At 39.6% G+C, this 24,106-nt stretch overlaps 1 protein-coding gene across 1 annotated transcript in view; it reads right to left on the bottom strand.

The window, feature by feature from the left end:
* Positions 1-24,106, bottom strand: part of EYS (EGF-like photoreceptor maintenance factor) — a 670,725-nt gene that overhangs the window by 158,995 nt on the left and 487,624 nt on the right. Inside the window, exon 19 of the mRNA XM_089530993.1 lies at positions 15,106-15,267. Coding sequence (XP_089387119.1) covers positions 15,106-15,267 — 162 coding nt within the window. The remainder of the gene's footprint in view (positions 1-15,105; positions 15,268-24,106) is intronic.

Genomic DNA, 24,106 nt, shown 5'->3' with positions numbered 1-24,106 from the left:
CAACCTAATGATGTTTGCATATAAAGCCTCCAGCCCCTGGACTGCTATCCACTAATGTGATTATTACTGAGCTGAGAGTTTTGTCTATGAAGGGTACTTAAGAGCCAATGCTTCTGCTGAATTTCCTCCTTGTAGAATGTCCTAAAAAGTCCCCCTGGCAATAGATAAAAATTAAGAATCTCAAGTGATCTGAAGGGATTTTATTGTTAGGGCTAAAAAGCCAGCAGTGTCTAATCCCTGGACACAAACTGCTAGAGTACATTGTCACCTGACAAGTAAAGTAGCTCAAAACTTACAATGCATAGGCTTGCCACATGAGAAACAAGAGAGGACCCCTGTGACTTTAATGCTTGTGTGGAAGAAGGTATCTTGGGAAGTGGAACTTGTGTGACATGCAACATCTGCTGGATGGCCATCTGTCGGGGATGCTTTGATTTGGATTTCCTGCATGGCAGGGGGTTGGACTGGATGGCCCTTGCGGTCTCTTCCAACTCTATGATTCTATGATTCTAAATGTCATCTTCTACACAATTATTAAAGATACAGCAGCCTATCCTCTTTTTACCTGGTTACCTTGAAACTACATATTGGTTTCAGGATGCTAGCTGTTGTACCTAGTATAGGGCACTCCTGCCAATTTGTCTACTCCATGCCACTCTGCCTCAGTGGCAGCATGTGATTCCCACATTAGTGAAGTGAAATCCTACCTCCAAGAAGGTCCAGCATTTTAGTCTGCATCCGCACTGCAGAAATAATCTGGTTTGACACCACTTTAACTGCCATGGCTCAATGCTATGCATTTGTGGGAATTGTAGTTTGTTTGTGGTACCAGAGTGGAGCCACAGTTCTTACAATTGCATAGCACTGAACCATGGTAGTTAAAGTGGCATCAAACCAGATTATTTCTGCTGTGTGAATGCAGCTCCATATAGCTTTCCACTCACTGGCATGGAAGCCAGCATCTGCCACTGCCCTACCTGCTCTACTATCCTCCCTCTTCTGCCTCATGTTTGCCAGTGATGAGCAGTAGGATGAGGTCCTATTTTTCTTCTTTAGATGGAAAGGATAAGGGGTGTTGAAGACATATTGGAAAAATATTTAATTAATTAATTAATTAATTAAAATGTTTATATCATGGTCTATATTCAAAGAGTTCAGAGATATTTAAAATAAAATCAATTTAAGACAATATATAGTAACAGTCATTTAAAGAGATTATAAATACACTAAATAGCTTATCAGTTAAAAACCAGACAATTTATTACCAGTTAAGACAATTTTAAACAGTGTAACCACAGGACATGCACAGCCTGGTTCATGAACACTGAAAATGATGGATGGTCAGAGAAGCCTCAGTTGATGTTCACTTTGATTTAGACTGACAGTTTGTCTACACCACCCAGAATACTACCAGGTGCTCTCAGAGTATTCTGGCCTCAGAACTGCCTCAGATTCACCCTGTTACCTCTGTACTCTGTAGTGATGCCATAGGTTGCTATCTACACATGCATTTTGCTATGCCACCTGGTGCCACCTCTGCTGACATGAGTTGCTCCCTCTGAAGTTAAAAATGAGGTACCAAGTATCGATCACATGGCTGGGCACCACGTTGTGACTCCAAGGGAGTGACTTGAGATGGTACCAGGTGGCACAGTGGGACACATGTGTAAACAGCCACCCAGCATCGCTATGGAGTGCACTGGATTTTCCTGCAAAATCCACAGCATGGAGCCATGTTGTCAAATTGGATTATTTCTGCAATGTAAATGCAGCTCCAAATAGCTTTCCACTCACTGACAAGGAAGCCAGCATCTGCCACTGCCCTGTCAGGTGGCAAAGTGAGACATATGTGTGAACAACTGCCCAGCATCACTACAGAATGCTCTGGATTTTCCTGCAAACTCCAGATCAAAAAGTGAGTTTTAAAAGCGAAATTCAGGCAGGAATATGACTGATTTGGTGCAGAAGATAGTACACACTGCAATTGGGCATCTGACCCTGTATAATGTAGACATGTCTCAGCAAGGGCAGGGGGGAAATGGGTGCAATTGGCATGTGTAGACATGTCCTTAGAGCATGCTGCAGTCTCGCCCAGTCCTACCCACTGTCCACCAATCTGCTGCTGTCTTAATGTTAGCTGGCAATGACTACCACAGGATTTTATGAAGCAGTGGCAATAGTTCCAATATAATCTGTCAGTGACTTGCATATTGGATGAGCTGAGAAGCAGTAGGATTGCAGGAGAAGAAGCTTTGAATAGCCATGCAACCACCCCTTCAACCTGCCCACATTATAATCTTTGCAGTGTTAGGCAAAAATATCCCCATTCCCTCAGACGTTTTAACTTTTTTTTGTGGCGGAGGGCATTTTTTAGTTTTAAAGGCTTTTATCAGTGGTTGTTATTACTTTGGATTAGTATACATCATCCTAAAACATCAAATGGAATGAAGAGCAGCCTTTTATTGCTCAAGTATTTGTACAGAGAAACATAGATGGAATTGTTGAATAACGCAACCAAAGACTTTTCTAGATGGTAAAAATCTGTTTGAGGTTATAGTATTTGTTGCTGCAGTTCTCATTTTATACACACACACACACACATTTTAAAATGGCTCCTGTTGTTCCAGACTGTTTTACAGAAATTCCCTGGACCAGTTGGAACATTTTACTCTCACCCTTGACTGAGTTTCTTTTTAATTCCAAGACATATCAGAACATCTCATAGCGCTTCACAGCCTTTTGAAGAGTTGAGCTGTAGTTGTTATGTTCTATGAGATCCACTAAATTCATAGATTAGCATGATCTTTTCTTTCAAGACTGAAAAATAAATACTTCTAATAACTGAATAAATATACTCTTGCCATTGCATGTCAGAAAGTCCTTGACAGTCCATTGGACCAGTTGGGCTAGCAATTCTTTCTCAAATTAAGTTTTTGTTCCTTTGGGCTACATGGTAATTTTTTATGTATTGTGGATTGTGTTTACTTTCTTCTTCTCACTCTTTTTAAAAAATAGCCTGTTCTTTTGACAGCTGGTATATAACCAACAATCATTTAAGTTTCTGTTACTCTTGTTACTCCCAAATAACTGATCAGCAAGTATTGTGTTAATAAAGATGTCAAATATAAAAGTGCTTCTCAACAGTCATTTGGAGCAATTGAGTAAAGTGGCCCATTTCAATTTATTGTTGTGATAATCTACCCACAATCAATAATGTTCTCTTTTAAAATAATGATGGTTTCAATGAGAACATTTTTCTCCACAAAGTCAGTAAAAGTGACACACATTTTAAAATCATTTACTTTTATAAATACATACTTGTTAAACTTTACAACCACAACTGAAAATTAAAATACTAAACCAGCAATTCATCTTTTTAAAAATCCATCCTGTTTTGCTGACTTTGTAAGAAGAATGGAGTAAAGGCTGAAACAATCTGGAACAACTGGACTGTTGCAGTGAGACAGTTACATGCGTAGTGATCAAAATCAAGATAAGGAACTTCACTACACAGGTTGTGTTTAGCAGAGATTACTTTAAAATAAATGTGATACTTTTTCAAGGTATCAGTTTCAAAAATAACAGAAATAAAAGGTAGGTGGCCTCCTGATAAAATACAAATAGGCCTTTAATTTGCTAAATTTGCTAAATTTGTATTTTGCAGTGAAATTACCATGGAACAAACCATTTACAAGTTATTCAATTAAAATATTCATAGCTTTAACTAGCATTCATAGATTTAATTACATTTCCAAAGGGATGGAAAAGGGAAGGCATATAGTTTATGCAGTGGTGTTATTAGGGTTGGCATTACCTGGTGCGGTAACTCATGGTGTCACATCTACCCACTGACCTCCTCTCATATCACACCATAAATTGTAATTCCTGTATATCATTGCATTGAATGTAATGGCAATAGTTATAACATAAACAAGATAAATTAAAATAACATCATATGCACTGCCTAAATGTACTGATATGTGCATAGTTTCATGTGGTTAAAGTGGAAATTTGGTAAGATGTGAAGTTTTAAAAGAAAATTTTAAGAGAATTACACACACACACACACACACACACACACACACCATCTCTTCCACTAAGTTCCAGTGTTTTAAAGGGATGCACCACCATATTTTCTGCCAAAAGGCAGATGTTCGGGCAGCACTTCATTTAGGGTGTCACATGGCACGTCCCACACTTCCCGTACTCCCTTAGTGATGCCTTTGAGTTTATTCAATCCTGAAAATCTTCAGAAAAAAAAAATCCTGTAGAATTCATCCAATCACTGGATGAATTTGAATAAATTGAGATTTAATCCAAAGAAGGCAGCGGTGTTTCTGATCAGGAGCTGAGTGGACGCTGGAACAGAAATTCAATCTTGAGGTATTACTCGGGTTGGGTTAGTATTTCCCTTAAATAACCAGTTTCCCTTCTGGCCTTAGGTTTGCACCCAGATAATCAAGTGCCAGCTGTAACCAGGAGTGCTTTTGCTCATTTTACACTGGCTATCAACTGGCTTCATTGCTGATAGACATGGTGAAACTCTTAGGTATATCTGGAATGGATAACTGGAACATGCTCTAGATAGGCTACCTTTGAAGAGTGTTTGGAAACTGCAATTGGTCCTGAATACAGCAACAGGGATGCTGGTAGGCACCCTCCAATGGGATCACATCATATTCTTCCCGTAGGAATTGATGGGCCTATCGATATATTTCCAATTCATGGTGCTGGTGATGAACTTTAAAGCCTGAAATTATCTTGGTCCAGGATACCTTAGGGATGGCCTCACTTAACAGGCCTGCCCAAAACTAAGATCTGATGGAGTGTCCTTCTATGAAAAATCTCCATTCAGTCCAAATATAGAAGTTGAAGAACAAAAGGATAATAATAAAGAGAATTGTGATATTCAATAGTCTGAGACATGAAACTCTGAACAAAGAGAAGATTCCTTATGATGCATGTTGGGTTCCAGCACCATATACATTGTTGGTGCTATATAATGACAATTTTATCAACAACAACAACATGCTGTTCTTGCAACAGATAAAAAGGAACTGAGGGATAGTAGCTTGATGCACTCAGGCATATGAAGTACAAGGAGGGGAAGGTCTACAGGAAGCTACTCAGTTCTAGAATGTTCTGAAAGGGGCTCAACACATGTGCACAGCCAATATGTCTGAATGACTGTGAGCAAGATGCAGGAAGAACCTTTCCAGCAGCTGCATCTAAACCCCAGAAACCTTTGATCCAGGAACTGAGGTCAGCACCTTTTTTGAAATAATTTTGCTGTATAGTAAAGACTTCTGTGCTTAGGCAGGTATTACTTTCATGAGCTTTCTTTGTTGGTCAAGATCTTGTATAGGGAGACGTTCTACCTCGGTGCAGCTACAGCCCATCTCACACCTCTCCTCTCACAGGATCAATCTGTCTTGATTCCCTACTGACATAGCTATTTAGTGGTTAGTTGAGACGTGGAGGAGAGGGGATGGAGGAGGAACATCAAGCTCTGTCCGTTTTCAGAAGATGATGGCATTGTCTGTCCAGTTATAGAATCACAGTGGGACACATTTCATTTGCTTCTTCATTATCCATGAGCTGCTAAATTACTGTCTCTGCCTTTCCCTTGCAAAAGACAGTGAGTTTTGAGGATGTGAGTGTCACTACATGAGGGAGGAATTGAATTGCTTCCTCTAGAATGTCCTTTAAAAGAGATCTGCTGGTATTACACTGACATATATAACTAACAAGATGCCAGCCAATGTTTCATATGCCATATTTCTCTAATTATGCTATTTCCTTGAGACTTTTTGGTGATTTTATCACTGAGTTTAACTTTGTCCCAGCTTCTGCCAACCTAGCAGTTTGAAAGCATGCAAGTGCAAGTAGATAGATAGGTACCACTTTGGTGGGAAGGCAACACCACGATTTGGACAATGCTAGCTCTTTGGCTTAGTAACGGAGAAGAACATTGCCCCCTACAGTCGGTTGCAACTGGACATTCATGTCAAGGGACTACCTTTACCTTTACCTTTACCTTTAATTTTGAGTTGCCCAGAGTGTAGTTTGCAAGGTTCACCATAGAGGAATATAGGGTTTTTAAAAATAATAAAATAATAAAATAAATACTTCCACCCTTAGATAACAGCCTTCAGCAGCCTGGGTTTGTGGCTGGTTTATAAATATGTTACTCATCTTCAGATGAAAAGTTAGACTCAGTCAAATCATACCGATATTGAAACCAGCCCAGCCCAGCTAACTTGCCGCATCATTTTTCGACAGCATGGCATCATCAAAAATCATATTTATCAAAGCTATCCAAATTAATGAGAGACCAGGGAAATCAGGGAACCATTCATTGTATTTCTCTTTCAATCAATGCAAACCATGGTCTCTATAGACTAGAGATACATGGTGATTTTATTTCTGAAGAGTATTGTGCCCATAGAATAAGGCACAATACACTAATTACACACTAATTGGTCATCTATATATATTTTGATAGAAATGCTATGTTGTAATCTTCAGTTTTACTACCCTGAATCAATTCAGTTTAAATGGCTCAGACAAAAATAAACCCAATAAATTTGTTTTGCTTGCAACTGCAACTTGCAGCTTCAAGGATCCATAGAGATTTTGTTAATAAAAATTTGATCATTTGTTGCAGGGACAATTTACATGGATGCACACATTGCCAATTGTAAAATGAGATCTGGAACAGATTCAACTTATTACCTGCTAGTTCTGTTGTGCCTATGAAGGTTGATCACATTTTATCTGTTCAGTTACAAATACTTGTGTCTTTCTTATCACACAGGTTTCTGTTGTTACTACTTTTAGCTACAGCAAATAATTGAAACAAACGCCTTTAAGATTTAATAAATATATTCCTTATATTAAATTTCCAGTTGTATCCAATGAGACTTCATATAAAATGGCAAAATCAAGGTATGGTTTTTAGGAATTTTGGGGGTGGAATATTTTCAACCCATGGATGAGTGGATCTTTGGATAAGGATTCCATGGATATGGAGGGCCAACTGTACTTTTTAAAAAATTATAGTGATCCTCTTAGAATCCTGCGTTGGGAGAAAAGTGAGATATAAATAAATAAATTATATGAATGAACGAACAAAAAATTTTTGCAGACAAAAAAAATTGCTCAAAAATGTGCATATTCTCAGTTTGTGTGCTTTGGGTGGGAACTCCTGGGGCTATATACTTTGAAGCCCTAAGGTTGTATGTGACCCAGAGGCCACACTTTTGGCCTTTCCTATAGAAAGGGCATCTTGCCATGGGTGTCTGCCCCAACCAAAACCACCACAAATGATAGGCTACAAAGAGAAGAATTTGAAATCTAAAATCTTAACTCTATTTACCTGTAAAATCTTAACTCTATTTATATCTAAAATCTTAACTCTACTTATCTCTAAAGCAGAACAGATATATTGGAATCAGTAACATTCCATACAAAGCAGTATTTGTATGCCTTCTGTATTCTGATAAATCTACATGGGTGAAAAAAACATACAACTGAAGTTATGCTTTAATTTACTGATTTAATTTGCTTTCCAGATAGCCACATCTGCATCCTGATACAATAAAAATGAAGGGGGGAAAGTGTGCTTTTATTGCTGACATACAAACATACAAAGATACAAACACATTATCTCAAATATCAGTATTTGCTAAAACCAAAAAAAGGCTTTTTCTCTTTTTTTTAATATTCTTTATTAACATATTCACATATTAATAAAAAAAAAACCCAGATAAGATAAAGGCTTTTTCTCACCAACCATTTCTTAAAGAAGTGGGTATAATTTGCCACCTGGGATGTGGTCATATGTCTGCTTTCAGACTTTGATCATGTGCTTTTTGGTAGAGTCTTAGTTCTTTTTTTTTCAAAGGAAACACACAAAAGTTAAAGTTTGTTCAGTGGCTTTACATCCCACAGCAAAAGCTTTTAGACTGGAATTGCTTCAAGGAAGCCTATTCAAGATTTTTGACAAATGCACCTCATGACACTTTCTTTATTTTAGCCTTTCTCCCCCCTGTCTTATTACAGATTTCTTTGTATAGGACCCAGAATTCAAAAGGGTTGTTCCACGGCAGGTATGGAAAGCTCTCTTTTTCATCTCAACTGATATCTATAACATCTGCTCTGTTCCCACGAAGTCTATTTCAAAGTGTTGATACTAACAAGATGGATTATTCTTTCACCAGAGGTGGTTACTGTGTGGCCCTCTTGTTGCACCACCCCAGATCAATTACCTGTTATATAGGAAAAGGTGCATATTTTAAGCCACTGTTTGATGATGAAGGTGAATGGCAGTACATGACATAAAATGTTAAACCTTCTTGTTGAACAAAGTATAGGAAATATAAACTGGATCTATGTAGACTAAGACTTCCACTTTTTTTGCCCTAAGTTTCCTCCTGGGGTTGCAAACTGCACTTGAAGCAACTGGCAAAAACTCTCCATTGTGGTCAAGGCTCTAGAACAGGGGTAAGCAAAGGACAGCCTTAAAGAGCTTATGCCCAGTCATACTGCATATTTATAGCACTATGATTCCACTTTAGCTTTCCTATTCTGGGATTTGCAGTTTAGGGAAGAACACTTAAAAGTCTCAGTCAGAAAGCTATAGTGCCTCTGGCCAAACTATGAACCCTAGAATGCCACAGGATACCGCCATGACAGTTAAAGTGGAATACCAGTGCTACAGGATATTTCAAAGGAAGGAAGTGCCAAAACCACCTCTCAATATTCATTGCCTAAGAAAGTCCTGTGAAATTCATGGGGTTGTCATAAGTCAACAGGGGACTTGAAGGTACATACACACATAGGGCTGTACAGTCTGCCCTTAGTATCGGTGGGGGTTGCAAAAAACCAGAGGACGTCAACTCCCATGATTTTCCATAGCTGTGCTCGTGCACATGGCAAGTCTGCCATGGCTGCATGCATGCATGGCCATTGGAGTAATGGGGCTTGCCATCTGTGGATGCTTAAATCCAGGGATGGGAAGCCCATGGTTGGGGTGGATGGGCTGTACTTTTATTATAATTGTAATTATAATTTTATTATTAATTTATATCACACTTTCCTCCCAACAATGGGAGCTAACATATTTGAAACAATACAGATTAAAAGTTATACAATTTTTTAAATAAAAGTATAAATATAAAGTTATCTACATACAAAACAATTAAACAATTTGTCAGGTTAAAACAGCAAACATTAAAAATATAAAAATGCATTAAGAGATTAAATGGACTATAAAACATTAAGAAAAAAGCACAGGGCATCATTAAAAGTCCATCCCATTCAATTTCCAAAAGCCTGGTGGCACAAGAATGTTTTCAGTTACTGACAGAAGGAGAGCAAGGAGGGAGGGAGTTTCAGAGGCTGGGAGCAGCCAAGAAGATGATCCTCTCCTTCGTTCTCACCAAATAAGACTGAGAGGATGGAGGGAAGAGCATCTCCAGATGATCAGAAAGCTCTAATGGGGTAACAAAAGGAGATACAGTCCTTTAAATAGCCTGGATCCAAGCTGTATAGGGATTTCTAGGTCATCACCAGCACTTTCAATTGTGCCCAGAAAAAGACTGTCAGCCAACGGACCTGTTACAACAAGGGAGTTATGTGCTCCCTGTAGCCAGCCCCTGTTAGTAACCTGGCTGCTGCTCTTTGGACCAACTGAAATTTGTGAGCACCTTTCAAAGGCAGCCCCATGAAGAGTGCATTACAGTAATCCAAAGGGATTCAACCAAGATCCAACTTCTCCAGGAATGGGTGCAGTTGGTGCATCAGCTTTAACTGTGCAAATGCATTCCTGGTCACCACTCAAACCTGGTCTTTCAGGTTCAGGGCTGAATGTAGAAATACCCCCAAACTGCAAGCCTGTGCTTTCATAAGGAGTGTAACCTCATCAAATAGAGGCTGAATCTGTATTCCCAGATCTGTATTTCAACTGATCTAGAATGCCTCTGTCCTATCTGGATTGAGCTTCAGTTTGTTTGCCCTCATCCACTCCAGGTACCACTTTAGCACAGAAACAGCTTCCGTGGAATTGGGTGGAAAGGATTGATAGAGCTGGGTATCATCAGCATATTGGTGACACTTGACTTCAAAACTCCAGACAACCTGTCTCAGCATTTTCATGGTTGTTAAACAGTCTAGGAGACAAGACTGAACCCCACAGGCCAATGGCCAAGGAGTCAAGCATGAACCTCCAGCCGCACCCTCTGAGAGTGCTCCCTCAAGAAAGAATGGAGTCACTGTAGAACAGTACCTCCAAGCCTGTTCCTACAAGGCAACCCAGAAGGATACTATGGTTGATAGTACTCAAAGCTGCTGAGAGATTTAGCAGAACCAATAGGGCCACATTCCCACTCTTCAATTTCCAGTGTAGGTCATCCACCAGGAGCCCTGGTAGTGCAGTAGTTAAATTCTGGTACTGCAGCCACAATCTTGTGAGTCCAGTCCCAGAGCTCCAAGGTTGACTCAACCTTCCATGCTTTTGTAGGTCAATAAAATGAGTACCCAGCTTGTTGGAGGCAATTGGCTTACAGATTGTAAACCACTTAGAGAGTGCTGAATTCAATATGAAGTGGTATAGAAATGTAAATGTTATTGCTGTTGCTATTGAGCAAAGCTGTCTCTATCCCACAGCCTGGCCTGAAACCAGACTAAGGAGCTTGTCACATTGCTTGTTAAACCAGTTTACATCTAGCCAGCTTAAATTTTAAATCGGAAGGCATCCTGGGTCCATCCCCGCTTCCAGGAGGGCTTCACTTATTCTCCATAGGATACAATCCACTCCCAGACAGGGCTTAAGCACTGGGCAAATTCTTTGGGGGGGGGGTCACCTAAGTGCATGCTTGCTTCAACTTCCTATGCATTCTGCATATTCCATAGAATCAGAGTTGGAAGAGACCGTAAGGGCCATCCAGTACAACCCTCTGTTATGCAGAAACACACAAGCCAGCCAGCCTTCTCAAGCCACATAGCCTTCCTTCCCAATCTTCTTTTTTTCATTCCATTCTCTATATCCTTCTCATAGGTTTCTTGCCTTTGCCTTTTGGTCCAATGGCTCCTCTGTCCCCAGGGATACAGTCCTCAACCTGCCAGATGATCTGAAAACTTTCAGTCCCCAAACCACTGGAAATGCAGTATTTGCTGAAAAGGTCAGAAAACTACAGTGTATAATGTTCAACAGCTTGTTTGTAAGGTTTGTGAAACCACCATCTGGCTTCACTGTGCTTTTTAGTTCTCTGCCGGCACCACTGAGTAAAGCTGTCTCAAATCAGGATCCCTGCAGAGCTTATAGCTGTTGTAAAAATATATGGAAAATATCGTCTCCATAGAGGCTGCAGGCTGACATTCCCACAGAGGATAACTGGAGATCAGATAGCAAGGCACAGGAGAGTTATGGCTCCATGGTGGGATGACCTACAGGGCCAAAGAAATACAACACACTGCAGAGGAGCGGAAAAGAAAGTCACAACACATGAGGCACCATACTCTGTGCTAGCAACAGTAGACTTGGCTTCAAAGCAGAACATACACCAAATGGAAATTCACTTGTCTGCTTTTTGAACTATTTTTGCTTCTTTTTTATTTGCAATATTTGTAGTCTACAACTTCTAGCCATGCCAATCTACTTTATAAAAGAACAACATTATTGCAAGTTTGATCTAATGAAACAGACTGTAGCCTTTCAGAACCTTCTGCTACAATACATCCGCTCATCTTCAAGGAGGCACAAAATTCTTTGGTGCTTTTACAATCAACAAGAAAGCTCTCTCGCTCTTTCACCCTCCCTGCCCCACATGTATACAAGACATAAAAGTTCCCTATGTTTTCTTATCCCCAAGAGATAAAATTATAGTTATCAAATTTAATTCAGTTTTCATGTTTTCTGCGACTTGCTATTTGCTATCCAGTTGCTATTTACTCTGATATTGTTTTGTGCTTACTTGACAAACATATTTCAACCTTTTTAAAATCATTTTTGAAAAAGAATTTTTTTTAAATGAAGCTGTTCAGTTAAAATATAAACTATTTTAAAATGGTTTATGATCTGGCTGACACACCTTCCTCCATGGCTAGAATAAAAGTTTATTTGCTATTTAAACATCTTCATCCATGACCCAGTCCAGAAGAAATGCTTGAAGCCAAGCAGTATTACTTCTGTCAGGGGTAAACCATAAGTTAAAAAGTTAAGTAAGTTTAAAAGAAGTACATAAACTGGGATGCAGTTGCTCACCCATACAAGACCAAAGGGCTTGTGCTTGCATGTGTATGTTTGTGACTTTTTCTTCTTCTTCTGAAGGCAGTTTCTCACTCTGCCATTCATTTAAGCAGATGCAGATGCCTACCACTGTGACAGAGCAATGCAGCTTGGGATTTTCTGACATTGCACAGTTCTAGTATTATGATTCCACTTCATCTGCTATAGCAACATCCTATGGAATTCAGGGGGTTGTAGTTTGGTCAAAGGCACCAGAGGAGCTCTTTGGCTGAAATGTTCAAATGCCTCTCCCACAAAGTATCTATCCAGGACCTTGTTTGCATGGGTCAAAACCCCTGTTCCCTTCATCCCACCCCTGTTCTGACATTGTCGTGTTCAAACAAAACACAGCCCAAATCCCGGTTCTGGTGTGATCAGTCTGGACAATGTCTGGCACTTTCCACACAAGAGCCAGAGGCTAACTATATTAAAACAAAGTTATAAAGGTTACTTGTTGCTTCGATGTTTTGGGAATATTTGGATCCCTCCGTTCCCGCACTGTAGTGGCTGTCTGCATGGGTATCCCATTGGGCCACAAGATGTATCTGATACTACTATGTAATGCTCAATCGACGTGAGAAGAAGGAGCCCAGTATGTGACTACCAGTGATGCTTCATTCTGACCTCAGACACAAGTGGGCATACCAATGGCCAAGTGAGATGCCCATACAGATAGCCACCGCAGCACAGGAACAGAGGGGCAGCTAACGGTGGCAGGTAATGGGCAGCTGAGGGGCCAGGATACTGTGGGGCTGCCCCCATAGAATCCTGGTCAGTGCAGACAGGGCCTAGGTGTCTCATTCTTTGCAAAGCTAAAAATCTGGGGACTAAAGGCAAATTTCATGGGGGGGGGGGATTATTATGAAGGGCAGTATCCTCAGTTTGCCCCCTGTAACTACACCCCTATCTATTTCTTGCAACAATCCTTTTTGCCCCACCCACAATCTGTTCCCGAGAACTGAGGGAAACTCCTAGAATAGGGTGGGAAGGGCACAGGAGCTGGAGAAGAAACCAGCATGAATTACCTTTTTCTCCCCCCCCCCCCCACAAAAAGAAGCCTCTTCTAGAATCCATACCCTTCTAGACACACCTCTCATGTTCATAGAAAGACAACTCTGGATCTAATTCTATGGATATATTGTGAGCATTTTAAAATGTAAGTTGCATGCTACAGGAACTTAGTTTTATCCCCCCCCCCTTTTTTTTTTGTTGGTCTGTCAACATTTTAAAATATTTTTCTTCAAGTAAACATTTAACTTGGTTGCTAAGAAGCTGATTATCTCTTAGTTGGCTCCTTTTTTTAAAAAAGATGTTGTGACTGGCTTAGATATTCTCTTTAATGATGTGGGTTTATAGTTATTTTATTCACCGATAACATTGCTTAGTTAGTCCCTTTGTTGGTAGCACAAAGCAAGGTAGAAATCCTTGTACATATGTACAAAAAAGATGGTTCAATAAATAAAATCCTCATGCACTATTCCATAACGTTGTTTGGTGTCATTTTGATGGAGAAAACAAATGAATAATTCTAGAGCTACCTGCATAATAACAAAACAGGATACAGACATCCAATAGTTTCTGTCTACTAGGAAGACAAAAAATATTTGGCAGAATAGATCCCCTAGAATTCAGAAGTATTCTTGCAAACAAGCTTGTAAAATGTGGGCTAGACAAAGTAACTGTTACATGGATTTGTAACTGGTGGACTGGCCGAACCCAAAGGGTGCACAACAATGGCACCTTTTCATCCTGGAGAGAAGTGACCAGTGGGGTCCCACAGGGCTCTGTCCTGGGCCCAGTGTTATTCGACATCTTTAGCAATGACCTGGATGACAGAATTGGGAGCATACTTATCAAATTTGCAGATGGAGGAATAGCTAATACTCCAGAGGACAGGATCAAAATCAAAATTACCTGAATAGACTTGAAAGCTGGGCCAAAGCTGACAAAATGAAATTCAACATGGAGAAATGTAAGGTACTGCACTTAGGGCAGAAAAATAAAATGCACAGATATAGGATGGGGGACAGCTGGCTTAAGGAGACTACATGTGAAAGGGATCTTGGAGTCCAGGTGGACCGCAAGTTGAACATGAGTGAACAGTGCGATGCGGCAGCTAAAAAGGCCAATGCAACTTTAGGCTGCATCAATAAAAGTATAGTGTCTAGATCAAGAGAAGTAATAATGCCACTCTATTCTGCTTTGGTCAGGCCGCATCTGGAATATTGTGTCCAGTTCTGGGCACCACAATTCAAAAAGGACATTGAGAAACTGGAGCGTGTCCAAAGGAGGGCGACTAAAATGGTGAAAGCTCTAGAAACCATGCCCTATGAGGAATGCCTTAGGGAGCTGGGTATGTTTAGCCTGGAGAAGAGAAGATTATGATAGCCCTGTTTAAATATTTGAAGGGGTGTCACACTGAGGAGGGAACAAGCTTGTTTTCTGCTGCTCCAGAGAACAGGACCAGGAACAATGGATGCAAGCTGCAGGAAAAGAGATTCCACCTCAACATTAGGAGGAACGTCCTGACAGTAAGGGCTGTTCAACAGTGGAATAAACTCCCTCGGAGTGTAGTGGAGTCTCCTTCTTTGGAAGTCTTTAAGCAGAGGCTGGATAGCCATCTGTTGGGGATGCTTTGACTATGATTTCCTGCATGGCAGGGGGTTGGACTGGATGGCCCGTGCGGTCTCTTCCAATATGATTCTATGATTCTAAGTATGCAGAGGGGAGGAGAAAGGAAAGTCCTATTGTGCAAGGAGAAGTGTGTTTTGGTGACACTGGATGACACTCATTATTTATAAAGCTTTTGTACTCACTGTAAAGGAGAGTGCCATTTAGAGCACTTGTCTTCACTGTCAAGTAGATCATTACTCTGTTCCATTTCTGTCCTGTTGCAAATCCAGTCTCAGTCAGAGATGTTAGTGAAGGTAGTTCTAAATATGAGTTCACACTGAATGATGGAAAGAACAGTGCTGTGTCTGGAAGAAAGATCAATAAACGACTATCAGCATAAAATTAAATAATATTTCATGAGCAATACATCACACACACACACACACACACAATCTGTACCAGTGCCAATCATCATTTTGCTGGGCCTTGAAAGGTAGGTCAGGACATTTGTTCTCTATTGATATCACTTGCCAATTTTGTATGATTGACAAGAAACTCTGTAATCTGCTCCAGGCAACTACAAAATGAGAGGTTAGAACTGTGTTTTTTTAGCTTCTTTTCTGGCTTAACTACATGTAGCGCTAACTTGGTTAGTTGCAATCATGTTTATTTTTCTTTATTTAATTTTCCCCAGGACTGAAGTGTCCTGTTCAATTCTAAACATATGAAAAATGAGGAGCCTTTGCATGTTTTGTAGCCTGCAAATCTTAACCCCAGCAACAGGTGCTACTCAAATATGTAGTTTCTGAGAGAACATGCCACAAAGGTAAGTAGTCACACACCACACACCCAGATGCTCTAATTACAAGTCCTGGTTTTATTTTCAAAGGCCCTAGGTTAGCTGTAAACTACTGAGAATGTTGCCTTTTCTATTCAAACATTCTAATTCCTTCCCACACTACCAAATAAACTCCACAAGATCTTGACCAAATTTGTGCAGGGCTTTTAAAATGTTTGCAAGTGTACATCTTGAACTGCCCTGCCCTTCTTGAAGTTTCGTGTTCTTTCCCTGGGTCTACAAAAGTTTTTTACACCAATTACTTTCATTCCATTCTTTCATAATTGCCTATCCAGATAGCAAATACAACTGACAGGGTTTAAGTCCTGGCTTCTCTATACCAGTTTCATTGTAAGGATAAATCTTCTATTAAACATGTTATTTTTATTTTTTTAAAGCTAATAACCATTTAAGCTCTGGTCTCTGAAGATATTCATGTTTAGAAGCCAGTGCAAGACAGTCCATGGAAGATTCAATGATCAGAAAGTAGAGAAAAACTCTTGGCAACATGTAACAATATGGAAGGATCTGTGAAATGAGGGATGTGTAATGAATCCATGCAACTGCCCACCCCCTAAAGATCTATTTGTGGTTCCTGATTCTTCTAGACTCCTTGTATTGTCCTTTTCCTGGCCCCTCAAAGGAGTGAATTTCCTCTCCTAAGAGCCTCCTGGAGAGGTTATTTACTGTTTAAATAGGTTGCAGGAACTTTTGAAACTGTGCAGATATAAAATACTCATTTAAAAACAACAACAAAAAACAGATGTTGACTTCTTGCCACTTTTTAAAGAGTCTTTACTTTTTAAAGCATTTTTGGGGAAGAATCTGTGCAACCCCAGGAGAGTTCCAGAGGCAAAAAGTGCCCCCCCCCAACTCATTGTAAGTGCCCATCCCTGCTCTAAATAAAAGTATGTAAGAACGGCAAGAATAAACTGCTGGGTGTATGAACAAGTCTACCTATGTTGTTGATTGCTCAGTTTGAGTTGTCCACTGGAATCTGTCCAGCCCCAGAGGAATATCTTTGTTTGTCAATTAAATTCCCTTGGCCTCTGCAGGGGCAGGATGAAGAATGTTGTCTTATGCCACATGCAGGAATTCCAGTGTGGTTATTTTCATCCCTTATCCCTGTCTCAAATCTCCTTTCACTAATTATTTTTAGAGTTAGTTGGTAAAAGGTAAAGGATTCCCCTTTGACATGGTTGTCAAGTCGTGACCAACTGTAGGAGGTGGTGCTCATCTCCATTACTAAGCTGAAGAGCCAGCATTGTCAAAGACAACTCTGTGATCATGTGGCCAACATGATTGCAAAGAATGCCGTTACCTTCCCACTGATGTGGTACCTATTTATCTACTTGTACCTTTACGTGCTTTTGAACTGCTAGGTTGGCAGAAACTGGGATTAGTGATGGGAGCTTACCCCGTCACACAGCACTTGGATCTTGAACTGCAAACGTGCTGATCTTGCAATCGACAGAGTCAGCGTCTTAACCACTGAGCCACTGTGTCCCCTAGTTAGTTGACTAAATGGTTATTTTTTTAATTTTATTTTAAATCAAATGACTATTTCTGAACTTTCTTCTACTCTGTCTGTTAATGAAAATTGTTGCTGTTGTTGTGTGCGTTCAAGTCATTCCTTACTTATGATAACCCTATCACAGGGTTTTCTTGGCAGAATTTGTTCATTAGGTGGATACCATTACCTTCCTCTGGGACCGAGAGTGGGTGACTTGCCCAATGAATATACTGCACTGGAAAACTGGAGTTGATCTGGTTTTCTTGCCTTGAATAAGAGTTGACAGGAAAGTCCTAACCTGATTGTTAAGGTGTTTAAAGAGATCTGACCTTCTCCATAAGTGTATATGCCTGGATTATCATGTTCACAGAGTAAGAGTTATTAAAAAAAATGTTAAGTGGTAGCAGCATCTCTGAAAAACAAAATGGGTATTTTACATGTTATCCTATCTTACAGGATTGAGAATGGCAGTTTGTCCTGTTATGATACAACACAGGAGTGTTCCTATGAAATATTCACCTACATAATACATTTTCTGTAGATATATTATTTCATTGCATTTGTGCACAGAGTTCTTGTTGAGTTACTAAAATAAATGCCTGTCGGTATTTGAAGGTGGTCTTTTAAGAACATTTCTGTGTGGACAGATGTTAGAAGCACTCAGGAGTCTTTTCCATAGCTAACAGTGGAAGATCCTGTGCAGTTACATTGCTTGGGAATGGGGCAAGGCAATGATAGTTCACTTGGCTAATTTAAACAGAAATCAATGAGGGAAGGAGGTTGTTCCAATGTGGCATTGGAAAAAATCGTGAGAAGCCTGATCCCGACCACTTATGTGTTTATAAGAGTCATCTTCAATGACTTTGATCTGCTGTTCCTCCTGTGCTGGCAAATAACACAAGGGAATCTACATTCCAATTTGCCTTGAAATTTTAATTGCTTAATGTAGTAGGCAAGGGACACATTGCTTTCTCTCCTATATGTAATTTTTTTTCTAATTCTGTGGTATTTTTATGAGACTGAAACCACAATAGTGAAACTGATGACTGAGGTTTATGATGACCCATTCTGTCTTTGGAATACAAGTTGAGTTTCCCTTATCTGGACTTCTGAAATCCAAAATATTCCAAAAGCCAAAATAATCCATATGGCTGACTGAGTCAGTGACACTTTTGCTTTCTGATGGTGCACACATACTGTGTTTCATGCACAAAATTATTAAAAATATTGTGTAGAAAAATTAACTTCAGGCTATGTGTATAAAGGTGAATACATAACATAAATGAATTTCATGTTAGACTTGTTTTCCATCTCCAAGAGGTTTCATTATGCATATGCAAATATTCTGAAAATCTGAAAACCCCTGAAATCCAAAATGTTTTTAGTCCCAAACATTTTGGATAATGGAGACTTCTGCAGGAAGAATTCAAACACATTGCTGCTGAACTTGGAAGTTTAACTTTGGTTATGTCCTGATTGTTTTTGTGATATTTAATCATGCATTCCCCATTTCTGTTTACAAACCTATTCCCCCCACCCCTTTAAATCTCTAGTAATCAGATCATATAACAGCTGGGTCAGTAGTCCTCCCATTACTTAATCTGAAAACACCTTCTCGCAAAAAATAATTCAATTTGCAAAGGTGCAAGTTTGGCAGTAATAACTCATTCGAAGCAAATGCACTTTTCATGATTAAATCTTTAACTGGTTACTAGCAAATGGTAAATTAACTTGTTTTATACACTCATCTGAATCAGAATGAATGTTACCAAAATGAAAGTCCATTTAATGCACATTCATCCTTTCGCCAATATATCCGCAGCTCTGCAAGCATCATTATGTTGTCCTTAATGCTTTTCAAAGCCAGCTTTATTACAGTCATTATTAATGTCCTCAGTATATTTGACTATGCCTTGGTAATGACCCTTGAGAGGTGCCATAAAGATAAATTAGCATATTATCTACATATATTGTGATGGTGATATGAGGTAGTCAAAACTGTATATAACTGTTATATGTAAAGATAGAACCATCATCCAAAACCAGATGCAATAGCACAGCCCTGTAATTCTACAGAAGTATCACTCCTGGAATAATAAAACCAACTTGATGCCTGAAAAAAACTAGTCATTGTTGCTACATATTGCCCATCAAAATGATTAATAGTACCAGAAAGCTGAATAAAATAAATTTATAGATTGGAAATTATGTTGACAGCTCTGTTTAAACATCTACATGCTATCAGCTTAGCATATTATTACACCTGCAGGCAGAAATTCTGTAAAATAAAACATGCACTCAAGCCAAAAGGCCACTGTCAGGACAGAATATGGACAAGCAGAATGGTTTTCAATTGGTAAGAGGGGGAGTTCAGGCAAGGCTACATTTTAATCACCCTATTTGTTTAACCTGTATGCTGAATACCTCATATGCAGAAGTAGATTAGACTCTGAGGAAGGAGATGAGAAAACTGGAAGAAGAAACATCAACAATTTAAGATATGCAGATGACACCATACTACTAGGAGAAAATAGCAAAGAGTTGGACTGATTACTGAGAATTCTAAATACCCCTCCTTAAAACTGCCAATCCCAGAATGCAACAGGAGGCAGCTAGAGCAGTCAAAGTGGAATAGTAGCACTATAAGAGTAGTGTGATAAACATCTATGTCTTCAGAAAGAGGCTGGGGATGCTCTAGCTAAAGATTCTGTAATGAACAGGCAGTTGGACATGATGGCCCATAGGGTGCCTTCCAACTCTATGATTCTATGGGCCCGTTCCCACTATGATTTAAAATGAATTGCCAATCAGTTTATATGACCGTCATTCCCATTTGAAACTGGTACTGATCCTAGTGTGATCAGTTTCAACAGCGATAAAGTGGGGCAAATGCAAACCACTCTTTTCTGACACTAGTTCTTTGGTAGTTCTTTTGGAAAGAATTGATTCCAGAGCATGTTCAACAAGTGGGAATGACGGATCTGAATTGCATCATTCTGGAGGAGAAGGACTAATGGCAGAGGGTGTTTACCACCCCTCCTCAGTTTTTGGTAGATCCACCATTCCCCCTCTTTCTCAGCGCTGCCTTTGTGGTGTGACCTATGAGTGCATTTTTTTTTAAAAAAAATAAAATTCATAGAAGATTTGATTCAAAAGCAAGTAGTTGCAAAGCCAATGAATCTTCGATCAATTTATTTTTTAAAAAATCTGTAAATGCCATGGAACCCTTTGAGGGCTTTAGCACTGTGCTCCTGAGTGATGCTCAGCCAAGAGGTCCAATGCGTGCTCCCCACCCAGAGCCTGAGCTGCCACTTATGTCACTGATGATGCACATATGACATGCATTTTGAAGCAGCACAGACTAGTGGAGATGACAATCGTGCCAAAAAAGAAGCAATTACAAGGACATAATGAAAAGATCCACTTTCGTAGTGGGAACCACGGACCTTTTGGAATTGATTTACCAACACAGAGTGAAGGTGAATCCCAAACCGGTTTAAATGTAAGAGGGAATGAACCCTATGATTCTGTGTCACAGGATCCAGCACTCTTTGTTCCTTTCTACAGGTCTTGCTCCAGCTGCCATACTTCTGGGATCTTTCTCCCTGTTTCATGGGCAAGACAACTTGATGCTGACTATTGCAGGCTGGCTCCTCCTCCTTCTGGCCATGTGGCAACTGGGAGATTTTCAGGTGGTGGCTGATTTGAAATCCTGGGAATATACCTCCATGCACTTGTTGCCTGCACTGAAGATAATAGCAATCCTGGGTTTCATTGGCACCTCACATTGGTCTCAGACAATGCTCTACCTTCGTACACCAAGGAAGGAGCATGAGTTCATCAGGAGAGACATGATACTGACATGGATGATGTGTGCCTGCTACTAAGTTTCAGATCTTCCACTTCAGCTAAACAGAGGGCTTCCAAATCCACCTCAGAAATGTCCTTAATCTCCATCAGGTAAAACATCTACCTCTCTTCTATCTCCAGACTAGGAGCTACAACTGTCTGGATGTTACTGCTACTCTTAGTGCTCATTCCTGCCTGCCTCTGTTCTTCAGGAACAGGAAAGAGAACCCTCCTGGCAGTGGGACACTTGCTCCCACTTTCACCAGCCTGATAGTCACACCAACAGAGATCCTCACTAGTCTTAGTTTACCAAGATATAGCCATGGTAGTCTGTAAAATCAGTATGGAAAGAGATCTTGTAGAACCCTTGAGACTAATAAGTCGGTAGCCTGACGTTTTGTAGACTTCAGTCTCCTTCCTCAAATGTATGCATCTGAAGAAGTAAATTTTAGTCTACAAAAGCTCATGCTACCAACTTCTTACCTTCACTTAGTCTTAAAAGTGCTTCAAGATTTCTTTCCATATTAGTCTTAAAGAGATTATCAAATGGGGGCGGAGGAGAGCCAGGAGTAAAAGGCATAGTCCCTTTTTGTGTGATTACACTGAAGATTTTCAGACATATCATACTTATCCAGGATTTAACCCATGAAGATCCAGGAATGCTCCAGCAACAAACCATTCATGGGGAAGTCCCAGGAATGGTTTGTTGCTGGAGCATTCCTGGAACTTCATGGGTTAAGTCCTGAATAAATGCAACATCATCTGAAAATCTTCAGCACAATCTTGCAATTTTGTCAAGAGTATGCCCTTTTCTTTTCCGATTTTTTCGCTGTCTGATAATCTCCTTAGTTTGGATGAAGAAGCTTTATCAGTCTGCCTTTCTGTGGCCCAAGCAAGAGTATCAAGCTGTGTGGCACTGGTTCAGCAATGGTTCTAAGTTAAATTAACAGTAATGGAGAAAAAGGAGAAAAACAAAGCGTAGGAGGTGGAGGATAAGGAACAGGCTTGTTTGTTCATGATGAATAAATGTGACTAATAAGATGATGCAAGGGATATAAATGTAGTACTTTCTTAAACCAAAATCTGAATCAAATGTGTAATAAAAGAATAGTGCTTTTCCTTCACAATAAATGCAAAATACCAAGAACAGTGGTATGTTTATTGCTTTGCTGAACAGAATGTGAACTGCTGTAATTGCTTGCTGGCAGAAAGAAATGCATACACAGAGAAACATATACAATAACTAAAAAGACAGAGCTATTACATTAAAATTTTAAAACAGAAGATTCCTCATCTCACCTAACAAAACTAATGCACCCTTGCACAGAATCATATCTTTTAAGCTTATTAGTATTTAGTGCATTGAATCCCAATTGTTGTTTCTATACAACTGCACCTTGCCACAGTAATACTAAAGAAGAAGAAAAAGAAAGGAATAAATTTTTAAAGCAACAATCAAACACCTAAAATGCTAGAGCTAATATTGTGTGTGTTTGCTCCCAGACGCATACAAGGGGAGAGGATAAAATGGTAAAATAAAAATAAAATTACCTGCACTACTGCAATTACACACAATTGTTAAGAAGAATTGGGAAGACCTGAATTTTAACCTAAGAAAACTAGAGTTAGGTTAATAGGAAGAGGGGCTTAAAGATAAACAAAACAGTCAAATCACAATGGCACGTAAATACTAAACTGAAAAGCTATTGACAAAACAAACAGTAGAATTAAGGAATAGAGAAGGAGTAAAGCAAGACTGCAGTCTGAGTCTGACTGAAAGAGACACAGTGACAATCAAATAAACTCTACTACACTTCAGAAATGTACAGTCCTAACATCTAATGATCATTGGCTAACTACCATTATAGCTGACTTTGAGCTATGTGCATTTATTTCTGCCAACAAAGAATGAGCAGGAGAAAATGGAATATATAACTCCATTGAGCTGACACATTCCTTCCCACAAGAACTGTAACTGGAAATTGCTGGTGAGGTTCTCAAATGGAAAGGTTGAGCACTCAGTTACCAAACAATTCATTTCTTAACCATTTCAGCATTCCCATTTCTGAATTGATTCAAATCATTTCAGACTGTACCATTCCAGTTTGGAACGTATTTAACTCAACCCGATTTAATCTGGAGTCAGTCCAAATCAGTCCAAATTATGATCTGGTTGAGGATGTGGCTGAAATGCCTGCACAGCCACAGTGTAAACAACGTCTCTTCTCTGATCCATGCCTAAAGCAAAAGATCCCCTTTCACACATTTCTTAATGATTTCCATCACATCAGAGATCTTATTTCAAAACAAAACAAACCACATATAAACATCCAGGGTTAGCCGTGTTGGCCATTTAGCAAATCCAATCAAAAATCCACCAAACAGTGATACCTTTATTGGCTAACTAAAATGCACAACATACATGTTGCAAGCTTTCGAAGTTTCACTGGCGTCTTCATCAGGCAAGGTGTTACAAACCAAATAGGAGAAAAAAATTGAAGATTTTAGTCATAAGCCTGCATTTTGATGTTTCTCTTTTTAGTTCAAATGGCATGGAGGGGCATATCTTGCAGGCTGGCCCCTCCTCCTTCTGGCCACGTGGCAACTGGGAGATTTTCAAAGTCCAAACATCCATTTGTAGCTCAACAAAGACACTTCCTTTGCAATCCAATATGTCTCCATCCTTGTGAAACTGCAAGACCCTTTGTAGCATGTTCATATTTCCCCTCACAAGCTTCTAGTTTTTCTACATGTAATCTCTAGCGAGCATTTTATTTAGTGGATAATAATAGATTATAAATTCTAATTTAGCAACCTGTCATGTTGAAGGGATGAATGAATAATTCCAGTACTAGGGACCCTTTATTACTCCAAATGAACTTCATCAGCCAAGATGGTTTCACTCATAAATTATTTAGTTCTTCTCAAGTTGACCACAGACATTAGAACTGGAGTGATATTAGTTTTAATCAGTGTGATAAAAACAGTGAATGACTTGGTCATT

Source organism: Sceloporus occidentalis, unplaced genomic scaffold (genome assembly GCF_023333645.1).
Source record: "Sceloporus occidentalis isolate IW3139 unplaced genomic scaffold, rSceOcc1.0.p SCAF_6, whole genome shotgun sequence".
Lineage (NCBI taxonomy): Eukaryota > Metazoa > Chordata > Lepidosauria > Squamata > Phrynosomatidae > Sceloporus > Sceloporus occidentalis.
The sequence above is the reverse complement of the archived record's forward strand: the minus strand, read 5'-3'. Positions and strand labels throughout refer to the sequence as shown.